Source organism: Alligator mississippiensis, chromosome 3 (genome assembly GCF_030867095.1).
Source record: "Alligator mississippiensis isolate rAllMis1 chromosome 3, rAllMis1, whole genome shotgun sequence".
Lineage (NCBI taxonomy): Eukaryota > Metazoa > Chordata > Crocodylia > Alligatoridae > Alligator > Alligator mississippiensis.
The window spans coordinates 260396940-260417161 of NC_081826.1; the positions used below are offsets into that span (position 1 = coordinate 260396940).

The 20222-nt window shown below is 47.1% G+C and overlaps 1 protein-coding gene across 7 annotated transcripts in view; it reads right to left on the reverse strand.

The window, feature by feature from the left end:
• The window catches only part of ERBIN (erbb2 interacting protein), a 203181-nt gene that overhangs the window by 114091 nt on the left and 68868 nt on the right, over nt 1-20222 (reverse strand). For all 7 annotated transcript variants that reach the window (XM_059725128.1, XM_059725123.1, XM_059725126.1 and 4 more), the window contains 2 exons: nt 15013-15210; nt 82-199 (listed from right to left, as the gene is read on the reverse strand). In XM_059725128.1, the coding sequence (XP_059581111.1) occupies nt 82-199; nt 15013-15201 (307 nt within the window). In that variant the 5' untranslated portion in view covers nt 15202-15210. The remainder of the gene's footprint in view (nt 1-81; nt 200-15012; nt 15211-20222) is intronic.

A 20222-nucleotide genomic window follows, 5' to 3' on the forward strand; every position in this document is an offset into this window, starting at 1 on the left:
ATGATAATTTAATCTGTAAATCTATACATTCGTAGTATCTTGCCTTTTAGTTCATTCAAAGTAATAAGCAGAATAACTTACCATTCTTGCTGACATCCAGTTCCCTGAGATTAATGAGATTTGCAATGGATGCTGGCAAAGTGGTTAGATCATTGTCTGGCAAACTCAGCTTGTGCAGACACTGACAGTTAAAAAGTTGCTATTGAAACAAACAAACAAAAAGAAATAAGTGAATGTGACCTTTTAGGAGTTAGTTTATAAGAGCATATATTTGTATTATAGTATACTATATTATATAGGTGTGCGACTTTTGTTTTTATTCATTTTCTGAAAAGCCAATGAGAAAGACAGGATACCAACAAATTTTGACTACAACTTAGTATATTAAACCAATTGTTTATTTAACTTCAATTAAATTTAGCATGTTCATCAACATGGGTTCATTAGAGGCAGGTCCTGTCAGACCAACCTGGTGGCCTTTTATGACCAGGTCACAAAAGCTTGGACGCAGGTGTCATAGTGGACATAGCGTTTTCCTGGACTTTAGGAAAGCCTTCAACACTGTCTCTCACCCGATCCTCATTAAAAAATTAGGCTTCTGTGGTGTCGACACCTACACAGTCAGATGGGTTGCAAACTGGATGGAGGGCTGCACCCAGAGAATAATAGTGGATGTGTCACTTTCGACCTGGAGGGATGTGGGCAGTGCGGTCCCCCAGGGCCTGGTCCTCAGACCCACACTGTTCAACATCTTCATCAGTGACTTGGACAAGGGGATGAAAAGCACCTTGTTCAAATTCGTGGATGACACTAAGATGTGGGGAGAAGTGAGCAAGCTGGAGGAGAGGAACAGGCAACTAGATCTCTACAGGTTACAGAGGTGGGCAGATGCAAATAGGATGGCTTTCAATATGGACAAGTGCAAGGCGTGCACCTGGGGAGGAAGAACCAGCCGCATACATACAGGCTGGGGAACTCCCTACTCGTCAGCACAGAGGCAGAGAAGGATCTTGGAATCACTACTGATTCCAAGATGAACATGGGCCGCCAATGTGGGGATGCAGTCAGGAAGGCTAACCGCACTTTGTCATGCATCCATAGATGCATCATGAGCAGGGGCAATGAGGTGATCCTTCCCCTTTATGTGACATTGGTCAGGCTGCAGTTGGAGTTCTATGTCCAGTTCTGGGCACCGCAGTTCAGGAGGAATGTGGACAGCATCAAGAGGGTCCAGAGGAAGGCCACTCGCACGATTAGGGGGCATCAGGGCAGGCCCTACAAGGAGAGGCTACAGGACCTGAACCTGTTCAGCCTCCACAGGAGAAGGATGTGAGGGGATCCGGTGGCCATCTATAAACTGGCCAAGGAGGACCAGCAGGCAATGGGAGAGTCCATGTTCCCCCAAGGACTACTGGGGTAACAAGGAACAAGGGCCATAAGTTGACTGAGAGTAGATTCAGGCTAGATATCAGGCGGCACTACTTCACTGTCAGGGCGGCTAGGAGCTGGAACCAACTTCCAAGGTAAGTGGTGCTCTCCCTTACCCTGCGGGTCTTCAAAAGGAGGCCAGACAGCCACCTAGCCGGGGTCATTTAACCCCAGCATCCTTTTCTGCCCACGGCGGGGGGGTTGGACTAAATGATCTGCTTAGGTCCCTTCCAACCCTACCAACTATGAAACTATAAAGTTTAATTTACAAGGATAAGCTGTTATACTGGATTGTACCGTTATTGGTTATTATATTGTACAATATTATATGCTAGTGCCCCCACTACGGAAAGAATGTAAACAAATTGGAGAGTCCAGCAGAGGGCAACAGAAATGGTTTGGGGGCTGAGGCACATGACTACTGAGGAAAAGCTGAGGGAATTGGACTCGTTTAGTCTGGAGAAGAGGAGACTGGGAGGGGATTTAATAGCAGCCTTCAACTACCTGAAGGGTGGTTCCAAAGAGGATGGAGCTAGACCAGGGGCAGGCAAAATACTGCCTGTGGGCCGGATTCAGCTCACCTGTCAATTTCATCTGGCCCATGGGCACCCACCAACTAACTGTACACCACCCAGGCCATGCACGTAGCTCCCACCCTTGTTCTACCTTCTTGTTGGTAGAAGGACTCAGCCCAGTCAGCGCACAGCTTCTGGGCAGGGTTGATGCTGCCACTGCTGCAGCCACTAAGGGACCTGCTCAGCTTCCATGGCATCCAGCTCCAGGTACCAGGTAGGGAAGCGACAGGGGCAGGGGAGAGGGACCTGCAGCTGGGTGGCGGCACAAAGCATCAAGCTGGGGCTGGCGACAGCATGGAGCCCATATCCAGGGGACAGCAGGAGCTCGGCTGGGCAGGGTGTGGCTGTGAGGGAGTGTGTGGGGGGTGCGGGCCCCCCCCATTCCCAAATCCCCCCCACCCAGCACACAGCCCCCATCAGCAATGGCAGAAGCAGCAGCACACGGCAGATGAACATGGCCCATGCAGGCACTCTCACCCAGTGGCGCACAGCTCCAGCCAGCACTGCATGTAGTGGCAAGGAGCACAACCTGGCCAGCCCATCTCTTATCACACAGAGCTCCCTGCAGTTCATGTGCAGCTCCCAGCACTTGCATGCCAGTGGAGGAAACCCCACACGATAGAGCCAGCTACCTTCTCCACTTCCTGGAGTGCAGGTCTCGGGACTCTGCCAGAAATGGTGGGGAGACCCGTCCCTGCCCTCTGCTTCCTGGTGTAGTCCCAGGACCTGCATGGCAAGGAGCAGAGAAGGCACCTGGCTTCATCATGTGGGGCTTCCCCCACTGGTGTGCAAGTGCCAGGAGCTGCACATGTACTGCAGGAAGCCCCGCATCATAGAGGCAGGCTGGCCTAGCTGCACCCCTTGTCACCCGGTGCAGTGCTATTTGGGGCCATGCACTGCTGGGCAGCAGCACCTGCATAGGCCACAAGTGCCCTAAACACCTGCTGTCTGCTGGCTGGTGCTGCTCCTGCCACCGCTGGCAGGGGCTATGCACCATAGGGAGGGAGTAGGTGGGGGGGTCCTCACACCCCCCACACACATCACACCCCGCAAAACACTGCTCCCACAAGCCCCCACATATACACACACTCCCAACATACCCTATTGCCCCTGCACACAGTCACACCCCCTCACAAACCTCACCATACACACATCCCCCAACCACACCATGCAAGAGTAAGACACTTTTTAGATATTATGCAATTACCTTTATATACAGTATGCAAACACAAAGCATGACAAAAATATTTTTTGTAATAAAATGAAAATAAGTTATAGCACATGTTTATCTTTTAGCATAATTTCTTTTTTTTTTTTTCTGGTTCCAAGATGGCAACCCTCCCCTCCCAAAAGGAGTACTTTCAGGGGGCAAAGGGAGAGGAGTCTGGTAGCAAAGGTCAGGGGTTAGGGGACAGGACTTCCAATCCCAAAATGGCAACCAGGGTGCAGGGCTACCCTTGAGGCCCTCAACAGCTCACCATAACTCTGTAAGCAGTCCTCCAGCTGAAATAATTGCCCACCCTCAAGCTGGACTATTCTCAGTGGCAGCAGGTAAAAGAAAAAGGAGCAATGTTCTCGTTGCAGCAAGGGAAGTTTAGGTTAGATATTAAGACATACTCTCTCACCAGGAGGACAGTAAAGCACTGGAACAGGTTACCCAAAGAGGTTATGGAATCTCCATCCTTGGGGGTTTTGAAGACTGACCCAGATGAAGCTTTAGCTGGGATGATCTAGTTGGGGATGGTCCTGCTTTGAGCAAGGGGTTGGCGGTGGCAATGCATAGGGGGTGCATGTGCACCCCAAGAGCACCAGTGCACCCCCTGACAGCCATGCTCACTGCTTAGGTGATAGGCGGAGGGGGCAGGTGGGAACACCAGTGCCGCCCCTGCAAGCAATGGCCGATCGCTGCAGCCACTTTCACGAGTGGCTGGGGCTGCTTCTAGGAGTGGCTGCAGCAATTGGCCAGTGCTTGCTCCCAGAAGCGGCTGCAGCAAGCACAGCAATCTGCCGGCACGGGATCACCCGGGGGATACCCACCCCAGTCCCCAGGATCAGCCGCAGAGGGACTCCACTGGTCAGCAGGACTGGTTACAGGGAGGGCATATCCCTCCCCCCTGACTAAGGCGGCATCAGTTGCCCATGCTCCTGAGGCAAATTCAACCCCAATTTTCTGTGATGATTCTATGACTGTACTATTGGTGAAGTACTAATACTCTATGAACATCAATGAAAGAAAGAAAACCCTTTCTCTAAATATGGGTTGGAAGAGAGCCAACCAAATGTAAAGCCACCACCACACACAGACAAGGGGCAAGCAAAGCACAAGATAATACCGATATGATTTGCCCTACCAACTTATATAACAACCATTGGTCCTAGCACTTCAGCTGTCACAACGCTGTTAGCTATGATAGTCTAAACGGTCCATCTTTACCCTTGCCTTGTACCTAAACTCTGACTGAATCAGAGATGCATAAGCTTTCATGAGCAAAAGATGACTTCATGAGATGCTACCATCCCTGATTCAGTTAGTCTATAAGGTACATCTATACCTGCTTTGTTCCCAACACCGTGAAAGTGTTGTAAGTATCACCACAAGGAGAATTTTAAAGAGGAATCTGAAGGACAAAGTGAAAGCACAGGTGTTTAGAGTGATCTATTCCCACATACAGAGTTATACAGTCATAGAGAAGTAGGGCTGGAAAGAACCTCCAGAAGTCATCTAGTCCAACCCCCTCCTGATGCAGGATCATTCCTATCCAAATCAACCTATACAAACCATAACCTAAACTTTACATTAGACTTCCCTAAACCCTGACACAACATTAACCTAATACCCTAACCTGCCACAGGTAAAGCAGGGGAACCACAGCTGTCAACATCCTGCTCCCATAAAATATTGTCACTATAGGCCCAAGACATCTGGGCAGAGTCCTCCCCCTCCCCCCCGAGGAAGGCAAAAAACCCCATAGTCCATACCAACCTGACTATGGGGTAAAATTCCTTCCTGACCCCAAATATGGCGATCGGTTGGACCCCGAGTAGAGCCAGGAGCCTCCAGCTTTGCTCTTAGTAAAAGAATCAGCACACACCACTGCTGAAGTTCCCAGCCTTAGCTGTAGCCAACACCCAATGCCGTTGAAGAGGCTTAAACACCCTGACAACACAAGAAAGGATGGTGGAGGGGAAAGCAACCAGCAAAGCCCAGAAACATGGGAAATACATATGGCAGAAAACAGGCATCAGTACTGATCCTGACCAGTGGCTGTACAACCTCTTCTTGAACACCTCCAATAATGGAGAGCCCACAACTTCCCTAGGCAGTCTATTCCACTGCCTCACTATTCTCACAGTTAATACGTTTTTCCAGATAGCCAATCTAAGTTTACTTTGCTGCAACTTCAAGTCATTGGTTTGCATCCTCCTCTCTGCAGCAGAAGAGAAAAGATGCTTTTCCTCCTCTTTATGGCAGCCCTTCCAGTATTTGAAGGCTGCTATCATGTCCCCTCTTACGCAACTTTTTCACAAGCTGAACATGCCTAACTCCTTCAGTTTCTCTTTGTACGACTTACTGTCCAAGCCCTTGATCATCTTTGTTGCATGCCTCTGGACCCTCTTCAACTTCTCCATGTCCTTTTTAAGATATGGTGCCCAGAACTGCACACAGTACTCCCAATGAGGCCTAACCAGTGCTGAGTAGAGTAGCACTATCACCTCCCATGTCTTGCACCTAATGTTTTTACTGATGCAGCCCAAAACCACATTTGCCTTTTTTTGCAGCTGCATCATACTGCAGACCAGATGCTTGCAAATGTCTTCCTTAGAATATGCTCCAGTAACCTCCCAGGTATTGAGGTGAGGCTTACCAGCCTGTGGTTCCCTGGGTTCTCCTTGCCTTATTTAAAAAGGAGCACTACACTGGCCCTTTTCCAGTCCTCTGGTACCTGGCCTGTCTCTCACAACTTCATGAAGATCATTGCAAAGGATTCCGAGATCTCCTCTGCCAGTTTCTTCAGGAGCCCTGCTAACTTTAATTCATTCAGACCCAACAAAAGCTCTTTGACCATCTCTTGTTATCTCCTCCTTTAGTTTGCCCCTTCCTTATTATGATAATTTCTATTTGGTGTCTGGCAATTCAATTTTTTCATGAAGGCAGAGGCAAAGTAGCTGTTGAGTACCTCTGCCTTCTTTGCATCTTCAGTTAGGAGTTCCCCCTGGCTTGTTAACAGAAGACCCAGACTCCTTGGTTTTTCTTTTCTAGCCAGCATACTTACAGAACCTCTTCTTGTCCTTTGCCAGGCAGGTGCACCTCATGCTTTATCTCTGCCTTCCTGATTTTGTCCCTGAAGGTTCTTGCTATTTCCTTGTACACCTTCCTTGGTGACCTGCCCATTCTTCCACTGCCTGTATGCTTTTCTTTTGCATTTGAAGCATTTTAGAAGCTCCTTGGGCAACCACATTGGTCTCTCACCATTCTTCTTGTGTTTCCATCATGCCAGAACTGTTTCTTGTTGGGCTTACTGTGCCCCTTAGAAGCTCCCAGCCCTCCCACTTGCCTTTATCCTTCAATCTATCCTCCCATACCACTGTGCTTATTAGCTCCTTGAGTCAGATTAAATCTGTCTTTTTCAAATCTAACATTGTGGCAGTATCATTGGTGCATATGTGGATAAGCAGGAAGGGATAGTGGTCTGAAGGATGGAGGAGCTTTGACAGACTTTTGGTGATGTTCAGAATTCAGGCTTCAGGCAGGCAGCACACCTCCTAGGCCCCCAAAACTGGATGACAACTTGGTGCCCATGATCATGCTCCTACACCAGGCTTGTCCAGTATACGGCTCGTGGGCTGCCATGCGGCCCACCAAGCCATTTTATCTGGCCTGCGGCAGCGGCACCACCACCACCGTGGAGCATGAAGCTGCGGCCGTGGCGCCATGGAACGCGGACCCACAGCAATGCAGAGTGCAGAGCACAGAGCTAGCGGCAGTGGCGGCGAGGCAGGCAGGGAGCGCTGCAGAGCAGCAGCAGCGGTGGCGCAGAGCCGCAGTGGCGAAGCAGGCAGAGAGCACAGAGGGAGCACAGCGAGGCAGGCAGAGAGCACGGAGGGAACATGGCAAGGCGGGCAGAGAGCGTTGCGCCACAGCGGCAAGGCGGGCAGGGAGCGCAGAAGGAGCATGGTGAGGCGGGCAGGGAGCGCGGAAGGAGCGCGGAGCCACAGCGGCGAGGCGGGCAGAGAGGGCGGAAGGAGCGCAGCGAGGCGGGCAGAGAGCGCGGAGCCGCAGCGACTAGGTGGGCAGAGAGCGCGGAGGGAGCACGGTGAGGCAGGCAGGGAGCGCTGTGGAGTGCGAAGCCACGGCAAGGCGGGCAGGGCCAGCCCGCGGGCCCCAGCCAGCAGCGAGGGGAGGAGAGGGGAGGTGGGCTGCTTACCCCCGCTGGGCCCGGGGGAACGACCCTGCGTGGGAGGCGAAGCAGGGGCCGCTGGCAGTGCCGGCCTGCACCTGCCTCCTCACCCCCCCCCCCCAATTTCAAGTCAGCCCCGCTGCCCTGCCCTGCCCCACAGCAAGGCAGCACCTGCTCCCCCAGCCAGTCTCCCCCCAGGCACTGCGGCTCTCCAGGCCCAGCTGCCCACGCGCGAGGCCCTGAGGGGGCCGCTGGTTCTCACGTGCTGCTAGGGATGGAAGGAGCCCAGCTGGGTCTGCATCGGCCAGCAGAAGCAGCGATGGAGCCACGCGCCGCTTGAGATGGGATGAGCCTGCACCGGTCAGTTCTGAGTGGCACACAGCTCCGCTGCCACTTCTGCTGGCCGGTGCAGACCGGGCCGGCCTCTGCCCGTCCCCAGCAGCACATGGGAAGCCAGCTTCAGCTGCATGCTGCTTTTCCTGGCCAGTGCCAACCCAGTTCTGCCCAGGCGGGTCCTGCAGCACCATGTCAACCCGGGCATGGCACCGGCAGGCTGGGCGGGCCCCAAGTTAACCCCAGCCTGGCCCCGCAGCTTCTCCAGCACCAGGTCAACCTGGTAGTCGCCAAGCAGCTCCTACAACACCATGTCAACCCCAGGCATGCATGCCATGTCAACCAGCATCTTGTCAACCCCTGCAACTTCATTGGTGTCAAAGGTCACGTGACATCACTTCCTGATATGATACCACTTCCTGTGACGTCTTTGAATACAGCTCGCCGGCCCACTGAGTGATAAAAAGTTCGTGGTCCAGCCCCACATTCAAAAAGGTTGGGCACCTCTGTCCTACACACATGCACGCATGAGGACACACACCAACACAGACACACTCCTGATCCCTGGCTCTCTCTTCAGGTGAACTCCCCGGGCAAATTCTTCCTCTGTTTGCTGCCCTCTGTTCATTGCTCCTACAGTTCACTTTTTATAAGGTTGCCTAGCCTAGCTCCACCCCTCAATTACCTAAACTAGTCCAATCCAAAGCAAGCCCTGTCACTCAGTCACTCCAGGAGGGGAAGAACAACAAGAGACCCGGGGGGGGGGGGGGAACGGACGACGACAACACATGATAACCCAAACACACACGAGGTACTAGGCAAACACTTTAGCAGTAATCAGACACCCCAAGTCACAAGCACAGAGGAAAAACCTCTTCATAAGGGCTAGCATGGGATAAAGGATAACAACATTGGTTGGAAAAGTGTAAAATTGGGCATCAAAACTGGTATTATTTATGAAACAGAAACAATTGTCCAGACAAACAGGGATAGGCCATGAATAATAATTCCTGCTAGGATATGCTAAATCCAGGGATTGGTAAACCTTTTGCCCCACAGGCAGGACCCAGGTGTTATACATCTCCACGCCCTGTTCCAAATTCAAGCCACCTGCTCTTACCCTCAGATACTCTGCCCCTCTGCATCATGGGTAAGCACAAGCACAATAGCAGTAGGAGGCCTGCAGCGGGGATGGGCAGCTTGATTCACCGTTCCCCATGCTGGGTCAGACGTTCCCAAGTCAGGCCTTTTCGCAGGCCAGATACAGCATAGGCCAGAGATTGCTGACTCCCTGATCAAGTCCAGCAGCACATATCATGTGTGCAAAGTTGGTTTGAGTTTTATATAACTATTTACTAATTATCTAATTTGTATTTTCCTTCCCTCATTTATGTTCACTAGAATTCTGGAAAACCACCAAGAAAGCATTAAGAATGCAGGAAAACTTTATCAGATTTACTCTCAGTTTGAGATAATGCCTCCACTATATAGTAAAGGGCTGCTTCAACTTTAGAAAATGTAGTTAATCTATGACTCAAAAATAGGAGGATGACTTAAGAAGCCAGGCTCCACCCCTGAAAAGCTAACACACAAGGCCTTTTCAGCTTGGAGCATGTGTTCTCATTCTGGAGTTTTCCACTACCTGGAAGCAGAAAAGTTATACAACTACAAGGGAAGTTTTGTCATTTAGGTTACTTCTGTGGCTACAGGACAAAAACAGACAAACAATTAAAAAGGATGTTTGTTTAACGCTCCCAAGTCTTTCTGCCTCTTTCCCCTTCACAACATTTAATTTAAATCTTTGATTCACAGTTCACATCAGCAGGATCAATATTAGAATACTGAACACAGTTTTGGTATCCATGTTCTAAAATGGATGTTAAATTTGAAAAGCGAAGAAAAGAAAAGCACAAAATCAGTGGGTAATGTTGTTTCAGAGGGAGACACTTAAAGAGTTCAACCTGTTCAACTTAAAAAAAACCACCCAGAACAGTGACAAAGTACATTCCTAAAGAGAAAATATAAGGCACTAAGGGTTCTTCAAGAAAGCACCTTGAACAGAAAAAGCATAATAGAACCAGTGGCAGGAAGCTGAAGAACAGCGGTTTTTTAAAACCATGAGGGAGATTAACCATGAGAACAAACAAGCCAAGGAAGTAACAAATTCTCCATCACATGATTTTGTCACAAGTCAAGACTAGATGCCCTTATGAAAGATATGTTTCATCAAATAAGTTTATTCAACTCACCCTGTTGTTCCCAAAGTTGAAATCAAATAGCCTGTGACAAACAAGAGGTCATACTAAATAAACAGAAAGTTATTTAGATTGTCCCTTCTGGCCTTGAGCTATAGAAACCTAAAGAAAAGGCAAGTGTGTGTGACAGGGCCCTTTTCCATATTTTAGAACTTGTAAAACTCCAAGGTATTAGAGCACTCTCAGCTTCCAAGGTAGACAGACAGGTTCTTCACCTGTAGGACTTCCAGTTGGAGTCTTTATAGCTATCCCTCTATACGAAGATGATGTCTAGAAGATGGGATAGATTATTGTTGAGCTTTAAGATGGCTGAAGAGTCCAATCCATGCTCTGCAAGTTTTTCCACAGATATAACAGGTGCTGCCGGGTGGGGGGGGGGGGGGGCGCGCGGCACAGTGCACAGCTGTTGGCCAGGATGTTTTGAGATTTTCTTCCTCCTCTGCTGTTTCTCAGCTTCCTGGGCAAGATGGTTCTCTCTTCAAAGTGGACTATAGCTTGATGTATGGTGCAGCACCATTGAGACCTGTTACCAGCCAGCACTTCCCAGTTTGTAAGGTTGATGCCAACCTTCTTAAGGTATGTTTACAGAAGGCTTGTCCAACATACGGCCCGCAGGCTGCCATGCAGCCCTTCAAGCTGTTTTCTGAGCCCCAAGGTGCTACAACAGAAAATGAAAGTAAACTCTGTACTTTCGTTTGGGGGGGGGGGGGGGGGGAGGTGATGTGATATCGCTTCCTGTAAGGTCTTTGAATACGGCTCGCCGGCCCACTGGGTGATAAAAAGTTCATGATCTGGCCCCACATTCAAAAAGGTTGGACACTCCTGGCTTACAGGGTGTCCTTGTAATGCTTCCTCTGTCCCCCGCAGATCCTCTTACCATGACTGAGTTGAGAGAAAAGGACTTGCTTCAGGAGACAAGTGTCAGCCATCCACACACAGCAGCCAGCCCAGCAGAGTTTATGTTTCATGATCTTTGTTTGTCTCAATGCTGTTTACATTAGCTGCGGAGCGGATGCTAGCATTCGTGCGGTGGTATTCCTGTCTACTGCGAAGGATCTTCCTGAAGCAACACTGAAGGAACTATTCCAGGCGCTTAAGATGGCTTTGCTATGTCACCTACATCTCACACCTGTAGAGGAGTGTGGGGATAATTACTGCATCGTAGATCAGGATCTTAGTTTCCATCTGCAGATCTTGGTTGGCAAAGACGTGGCAAAGCAGCTTTCCAAAGGATATACTGGCACAGAAAATCCTAAGTTTGATTTCTATGTTCGATCAAGACTGACTGACTGGGAGAGTTGGCTGCCAAGGTATGGGAAGTGCTCAACATTTTTCAGGAGTTCTCCACCTATAGTGATTTGTGGCGTAGGGGGGCAGCTTGTGCTGGGGCAGGCTGATGGAGCACCTTTGGTCATCCCAGTATTAAGTGAGAGTCCCAGGCTATGACTGGCACCTAAAAAAAGGTCAAAGATGGACTGCAGATCGGTCTCAAGTGTGCGTGAGGATAATAGTCATCACCATACTGAAGGCTGACAATGCCAATCTTGGTAACTTTCGTCTTGCTGTGAAGGCACAGCAGGTTGAAAAGCTGACCAACCCCAATTCTGGGAGGAAGGCAGCCACAGATGAGAATCAAAATCACAGCAAGACAGATGGAGAAAATGGCTGGAGTGATGATGCGGCCTTTCTTGACACCAGTATGGATGGTAAATGGGTCTGTCTCTGATCCATTGCAAAGGACTGTAGTGGTTATCCCATCATGGTGTAGCCTGAGGATCCTGATGAACTTCAATGGACAACCAAACCTAGCCAGCACTTTCCATAAGGCTTCACAATTGATGGAGTCAAAGGCCTTGGTTAGATAAATGAATGCTATAAATAGCTTCTGATGCTTTTTTCTACACTTCTCCTGGATCTGTTGTGCAACAAAAATCATGTTGGTGGTACCCTGTGATGGTCTGAAGCCACACTGGAATTCTGGAAGGACATCTTCAGCAACGGGGACATTTCTGGCAATGGGCAATACCTTGGTAGTTCCCACACACTGACTAGCCCCCTTTCTTGAAGATGGCCACAATGTTGGCATTCTTTGAGTCAGGTGGAGCTTCCTTGTTAACCCATATTTTGATGAGAAGTTGGTGAAGTTTTTGCACTAGTGCTGTTCCACCAGCTTTGAAGACCTCTGCAGGAATGTCATCTGGTCCTGGTGCTTGTTGTTTTTGGTCGGAGTGATGGCACACCAAGCTTCCTTGAAGGATGGGGGATCAGCAAGAGATTCTATTACCGCGTGTTGAGGGATGGACTTGATGGTGACAGATGAGACCCCAGGTTCAGAGTTGAGTAGAATCTTGAAGTGCTCCTTCTGGCATTGTTTCATAGATACATTACCTGTGAGAAGGGTAGAGCCATGCTTGGTTTGCCAGGTGTTTGGGCCATTGGAACATGGCTTACGAATGGCTTTTATTGTGTGGAAGAAGCTCCTCATGTCCAGCTATAGTACAACTATCAGTTGCTTACAGATTCTATGCAGCAAGAGCGGCTCATATAAAAGGAACTTAAATTTCAAGTCATTTTCTTAAAAAATGAATGTTAGATTTACTACTTCATTTTTTTTTAATATTCAGTGCAACAATTTATTGAGTCTTTGCATTACCTTTAACAGGATGTGTGTACTAGGATCCCATGAACAAGTTAAAGCCAGATGAAAAGTCTCAGCGATATGTGCAAAAGGCTTTTTAAATCAAAAACGTATGAAACCAATCAGCCACACGAGAGCAGGAAATACTTTTTTGGTGGATACAGATAAATGGAATATCAGAAGTTTCAGACCCCAAAATATCTTTGATAAAATGTCCACTGGTAATATACGAATAGCACTACTAAAAGTTTAAGGGTGGATTCCCAAGGCAGACTTTCAAAGGCACTTAACTGTGAGATTTCCAAAAGTAGCTTAACACTGCTTCCCCACTTTAGGCCAATGCTTTTAATGAACTATAAACTGTCTTTTTCTAGGTAAGTCAGAAATTTAACTTCCTCATTAGCTTATGCCACTTGGACTTTCAATGATTAAAAGCCATTAATCTACAGAACATAATCAACCTTTCAAAGAAGGTAACAGAGCATTTCACAATGATAACTTTTTCGTGTGGTAATGAACACTTCTTACCCACTCACAAGATACTAAGCTCTCTCAAAGATAAAATGCTTGATAGTAACAATTTACCATGAGTGTTTGTACCTTTAAGAATTCTCTCTGAAACTTCATTACAAAATGACAGCATTGTCAGATCTAACCTTTGAAGACAAACTCCAGACTATACACCTAAATTGCCAAACCAACGTTCCAGCTCTTCAATTCTGAATCTATCAAATAACTAGAAATACTTTCAAAATAATTTCTGTGGACACGTACCCGAGTAAAAATAGTGACTTGAAGAAAATGAGTGATTTGTAATAACCTATAATAATGCCTATAATAGCACAAGGCAGTGCCATGCAGACATACCAGAGCTGGCTTATTCTGAGTTAGTCCAGGAAACTCCACTGCACTGTGTAAATGTATCTAAAGCACACGGTAAGCAAGCACGGCTAGTTAATGAAGAGAATGCTGCACTAACAGAGCTATCCTGCTTCTCGTACCCAAGTAAAAACTCCCATCACATTATTACCACTGTGCCTTATAGACATATCTTCAGATTGCAGGTTTATTTTAGTGCATTCAGAGAAGAGATAATTGAATACATCATAAGAGATTAAAAGAAACAAAGCAACATAATCGTCTCCAGTATCACATTTAGAAGGTTAAACCAACGAGCTAAATAAAATAAGCATGTCACATGGCTAGTGTCCTCATGTGACACCACATACTTTTATAAGTACTGACCTGCTGATAGAATAAAGCAATAGGGTTACTAGAGAAAATTAACAGGGTTAAGATTAAGGGTGCACTGATAAATATTTTCTTGGCCAACACTGATGGCTGATTATTAACAAGCCACATTGGCCGACACCAATCCAATACTCGATTTACAGGAATGCAGTCCAGCACCACAGAGAGCAGCTGGTAAGTCTGTGTGGGGAAGGGGCGTTGGGGGAGGAAAGAAGCAAAGGGGGGGGGGGTCACAGATTGAGGCCCTGACAGTGAGGCAGGGAGTGGGACAGGGTCTGCCCAGCCAAGGTGATGGATGCGACCCCAGGTCCAGAAACAGGACAGAGCTGCAGGCTGTAGGGTGGGTGGCTCCCTTGCTGCTGCATGCACCCCCTGGGGGAGGCATAGGGGGCATGTGCCCCCCAGATGTGTGTGCAGGGTGAGGGTGGACTGCTGGCTTGGGCCTGCACTGGTCTCTTCCCAACAGTGGGCTGGGCCAGGGCTGCACTGAGAGCAAGTGGGAACAGGGCAGGCGGCGGCGGTGCTAGAAGGGGTGGCTACAGTGAATTTTGGGGTAGCTATAGCTCACCTTGTAGCCACCCCTGCCAGTGCTACCACCACCCACCCTGCCCCGATCTGCCCCAAGCACAGCTGAGGCCCAGCCCCCAACCGGAAAGAGACCTGTACAGCCCCTGGCCCTGAGCCCGCAGCCCATCTTTGCCTCACACAAATGTGAGGGAGTGGCAGGGAGCTGTCCTCCTCCCTACCCACTGTGGATGAGCCGCCCACGGGCCCACCCCACTTCTGGCCCTAGGGTTGCATCCACCTCCTTGGCTAGGCAGTACCTGCCCGTGTCTGATCCCTCTCTCACTGTGAGGGCCTCAATCTCCACCCCGCCCCGCACCCCTGACTTACCGGCAGACTCTGCTCTCCACGCTGCTTGGCTGTATTCCTGGTCATACGCATTCTGCGGCTGTGCATGTGCACACAGCATTCATCGGTGACATTATTGGCTACATTGGCCAAAAAAAGTAGATAGTCAATAATGTTAATTTTCCTTTTATCAGTGCCAATCTGTATGCTACCAATATATCAGTGCACCTCTAGTTAAGATACATCTCACAAAACAAACAAACAATACACTATAAACCTACCTTTGGAAGCTCTTCAATCTGATTAGCATCTAAATAGAGCTCTTCCAAGGTCTTTTCAAAGGTAAAAATCTCCTTAGGCACCTGTTCCAGGCTGCAGTGAGAGTAATCAAGCGTAGTAACAGTTTCTTCTTCCCCACGCAGACAGCGGCATGGCACCAGCCGCACAAACAAGTTCCGCTTTGTCGTCATTTTCAGGCACTGCAAAGGAAAAAGAGGAGTTTATACATTATAAATTACTTTACCATTTGAAAAACTGCTTAATGAATTCAAGTGTTATTAACCCAAAACTTACATAATGCACTAAAAACAGGAGGGGAAAAAAACAATAATTTTGCTAAAAGCATGGAAAGTGTGTTCAGCACAAAGCTGAAATATTTCAAGGGCTGCAGAACACCTACAAGTTCTACTTAAATCCATGGTTACGGTGGGTGATGAGCAATTCTGATGAATCAGGCCCTAGATTTTTATATGATCTTTTTCTCCTTTTTAAAAAAGTTATTAGAATTTTTGCTTTATATTATGAAGTTTCACTATAAAAAGAGCATTACATTTCAGTTACCAGAAAACATAACACTGGAGTTTGAAAATTTAAATTACTTTTAAAAGCAGAAGGTAGCATGGCAAAACAGCAGTGAAGATCAATTTATAGAAACCATGTTATGACACCATCTCAACAAAAAAATGGAGCTTTTTAGAAATGTTTAAAAGGTACTTAATCACAGAAAGCTCAAGAAAATTCTACATTTCCATCTACAGTCTGCAAAACTTTTATATATAAATACCTGTGAACTTTTGTCATGCTCCCTGAAAAACATTCTATAGTAAAAAATGTTATTGGAAAAGAAGGAACCCACTTTTTCGAAAGCACAAAAAGTAGCTGAATTCAATGACCCAACTTAATGGACTTGTAGTTAGGGGATGCACTGATAAAGATTTTTTGGGCTGATACTGATGGCCAATTATTAATGAGTCAATGCACGAGTATTAACTAGCTGGAGTACTGCATCCAGTTTTGGGCCCCCCACTTCAGGAGGAACATGGAAAAGCATGAGAGAGTCCAGAGAAGAGCCACTTATATGATCCAATGCCTGGAGGGCAGGCCATATGAGGAGAGGCTGAGGGATTTGGGACTCTTCAGTCTGAAAAAAAGAAAGCTCAGGGGTGGCTTGGTAGCAGCCTACAATTATATAAGTGGGGTACATCAGGACCTGGGAGAACAGCTGTTCACCAGAGCTCCCCAAGGGATAACAAGGTATAAACGACCACGAACTCCAGGAAGGCAGATTTAGACTAGACACAAGGAAAAAGTTCTTTAGGGTGTGAGTGTTCAGGGTCTGGAACAGACTCCCCCCAGAGGTGGTATAAGCACCTATTCCAGCCTCTTTCAAAAAACATCTGGGTATTTTTCTTGCTGGGATCCCAGCAAGACTTCTTGCCTATGGTGGGGAGGCTCGACTCAATCTCACAAGGTTTCTTCCAGCCCCTAATGTCTATGAAATATTGGTGGATACCAATCCGATTGCTGATATGCAAGCCTGGCAGCTTGGAGAGCAGCATGCAGCTAATAAGTCTGTTGGGGGGGGGGGGGGGGGGAGGAACCAGGAGGAAGGGACAGATAGAGGCCCCTGTGGTGAGGGAAGGAATGGGGCTGAGGCTGGGGCAGGGGCTGCACAGCCAGGGCAGGGTATGGGACAGAGCCGTGAACAGCTCATTGGGGGCGGAGGTGGGGGGAGCAGCTCCCACTACTGCACGCACACCTGAGGGAGGCATAGGGGGCATGTGCTTCCCAGATATGTGCATGGGGCAAGGGCAGGCTGCCACTGCAAGCTGGGGCCAGGTTAGTGCCAGACTCTTCCCAGCAGGGTGATTGGGCCAGGGCTGTGCTTGAAGCAGGTGGTGGTGGCACAGGGAGAGGGGCTACAGAGAATTTTGAGGTAGCTGTAGCCCACTCCATTGTCCCCCTCCCAGCGCTGCTGCCATCCACCCCAAGCACAGCCCTGGCCCAACCCTCTGCTGAGAAAAGCCTGGCACCACCACTGGGCCCAGCCCCCAGCAGCAGCCCACCCTCCCCCCACACACAGATCTGGGGGGCATATGTCCCCCAGTGCCTCCCCTGGAGGTGTGCACAGAAGTGGGAGTCACACAACCCCCGCACCCCCAGACGAGCCATTGCTCCTTCCCACACTTCAATTAGGGTTGCCAAGCCTCCAGGATTGCCTTGGAGTCTCCAAGAATTGGATATAAATCTCCAGGAGACTGCTGAGAGTCATCCTGGAGATAAATGATAGGACATTAATTAAAATAAATATTAAATGTTGAATCTGGTTTTATACAGTAGTCAAGTGGGTTTTTAAAATGTAATAATAACGCGCATTTGCCTTCCTGGCATAAAGTCTACACACTGTCATAACTGATACGCAAGCACGTGGGCACGCAGGGATAACAAGCAATTAAGGACTGCAATTCTTACTTAGATTGCTTAAAACTTAGTTGTTCAGTCTTTGCTAAAAAAAAAAATTTCTTTAATGAAATTTCAAACAATTTTTAGATTCTTCATTTTGTGGAAAATATAAAAAAGAATTTGTTTTCATTGTCTTTTGGAATAAATGCATGTCAAAACCTCAAAATCTCTCCAAAAAAAATTCAAAGTTCCAAGCAGCTTTAGTTAACATCCCTAATCTTGAAATGTTTTATGGTGAAGAAAGACAGTTAAACTAAGTGATCTTGAGATTTCATCTGGCCTGGGACAGAGGTCACATTTCAGCAGCAGCTAGTTTGGAAGCAATTGTGACAGCAACCAATTTTACAAGCGGCAGCCAACCTTCAGACCAAGTTGAGCTGATTTGAGCCACCACTGCTAAAAGGTTACTGGTCCCTGAACTTATCTCTTTATATAGCTTAAACAGGTTTTGAATCAAGAAGGCTGCACTTCCTTTTCTACTTCATAACTATGGGAATTTACAAGAATTCTTGAATTCTACAGAATCTCAACTTGTACATAAACAAGGAGTCCTAGTCATCCCCAACAGTGTCTTCCAAAAATGATTCTTAAGTAACCCAATTCTCCCCACCCCAAGAGAAATCCCACTTTTCCCCCTCACTTCCCACCATAGTGTTTTCTGAAAAATGGAGATGTGAACACAGAAAGGAACTTCAAACACTAGGCTGGTCCAGGTTGGATTCTACAGCTATTTGAGAGACTCTCTCCAACAGTAGGAATGAAATGAGATTTGCCATTGCAGGCAAAAAAGAGGGTTATTGAGACGTTAAAAAGAAGAGCTCTCTTGGGAAACCTTTTTTCTAAGAGGAGATAAAACAATATTGTTGGGAAAATAAGGCATGTAGGAAAGGACCTATTTATCCAGACAATATCTCCAGGATGAAGAGATTCTAAGTGAAGAAATGGGGAAACTATGGAGAAAACCTAGCCATCTCCCACTTAATTGTATCATATTGTGAATCATTATTCATCCTCCTTTGTGCGTGTGGACCCAAAGAAACTGACTTGTCTCATCTGGAGACTGCAGTATTTTGTCACCAATTCAGTGCTACTGCTACTCCTGCCCCAATTCAGGTCTGGTTGCAATGGTTCCATAGCAAAGGAAAGACCAGCTTGTCAGAATGCCCCCACTGTTGAAGTTTGCAAAGGAGAGGCAAAGGCAAGCTATACTCGGTCTTGTATTTTGTTCTTAATATTAATTTTGCCTGTTCAAAATTAAAGGGTGTTACCTCTAAAGCCTCAAAACTTACAAACAAAACAGCTTTTGTACGTTTCATCTCAAGGTTTTCTAGCACTCTTGAAATACTCAATTGTATCTTACACACAAGTCAATTCACACCCCCCAGAAATTCAGCCAAACCCTGGTATAAAGCATGAAAATAGCAAACAGCACAAAGCAACATGACAAAACAATTTAGCACAAATATACAAGGTCTAGTCAAACTGCTTGAGACTTAAGAAGAAAGTGAACTTTCTATTAGATATCAAATTTAATAACCTAAACTAGGTCTTTTTACAAGTGGCAGGGAATCTTTACTGAATCCAAATTATCAGATCTTTTGCTTTAAGTTCCATCTCAATGGGTATTTCCAGATAAACAGTGCCCCCAATACCATTCTTGGACTTGTGCTTATTACTAGCTAAAAAGGATAAGTGTCATCAGTAAATCATGACCCCTTCCTGTAACACCCAATGGTCCCTAGAACACTCCCATCCAGCTCAGCTCCATTCAGTTTACAAGATCTGGCAGGGTTCCTAATAAGGTTGGATATTTAAATATGCAATTAAAAACAACTACAATCATAGAAAATTAGGGTTGGAAAGGACCTCAGGAGGTCATCTAATCTAGCCCCCTCCTCAAAGTAGGACCAGCCCCAACTAGAACTAGGACCAACCCCAACAGAGAACTAGGGCTCTGTCTAGCTGGGTCTTAACTTCCAAGGATAGAGATTGCACAACATCTCTGGGTAACCTATTTCAGTGTTTTACTACCCTCCTAGGAGGAACGTTTTTTCTTAATATCTAACCTAAACTTCCCTTTCCGCAACTTGAGACCATTGCTCCTTGTTCTGTTATCTGCTACCACTGAGAACAGTCTAGCTCAATCCTCTTTGGAATAACCTTTCAGGTAGTTGAAGGCTATTAAACCCCCTTCACAGTCTCTCTCCTCCAGACTAAATAAGCCCCGTTCCCATCAGCTTCTCCTCATAAGTCACCCCTGCCCCCTAATCATTTTCTCTGCCCTCCACTGGACTCTCTCCAATTTGTCTACTGTGTCTTGATAGCTATTTAAAGGAACACCATCAACTTCAAAACTGAACTGATATTTGAAAAGTTTAAATTTACTAGTATTACAAGCAACACCTAAGATTACCAGAAAATAATTTGTATTTGTTTACTTTGTCAGGATTTTGTCTATAATTAAACTGTGTTGAGTGTCACTTGAATTTCCTGTCTATCCAACTAGGGACTAGCAGGATGTAGTCACTCATGCACTATTCTGGGTGGACGTATGTTTTTCTTTTGGTCCTACAGCAAAGTATTTAACAGTTATATCAACAGCAACACTGAAAATGAAGCCTAACAACCAGCAGTCACAATTCTGTACATGGAAGGAAGGTGGGATGGGTGCAAGTATGTTTGAGTAGTACGAGGAACGTGACCTGCAAATAAGTTTGCGAAAGGCAAATTACAAGCACCACTCCTTTAG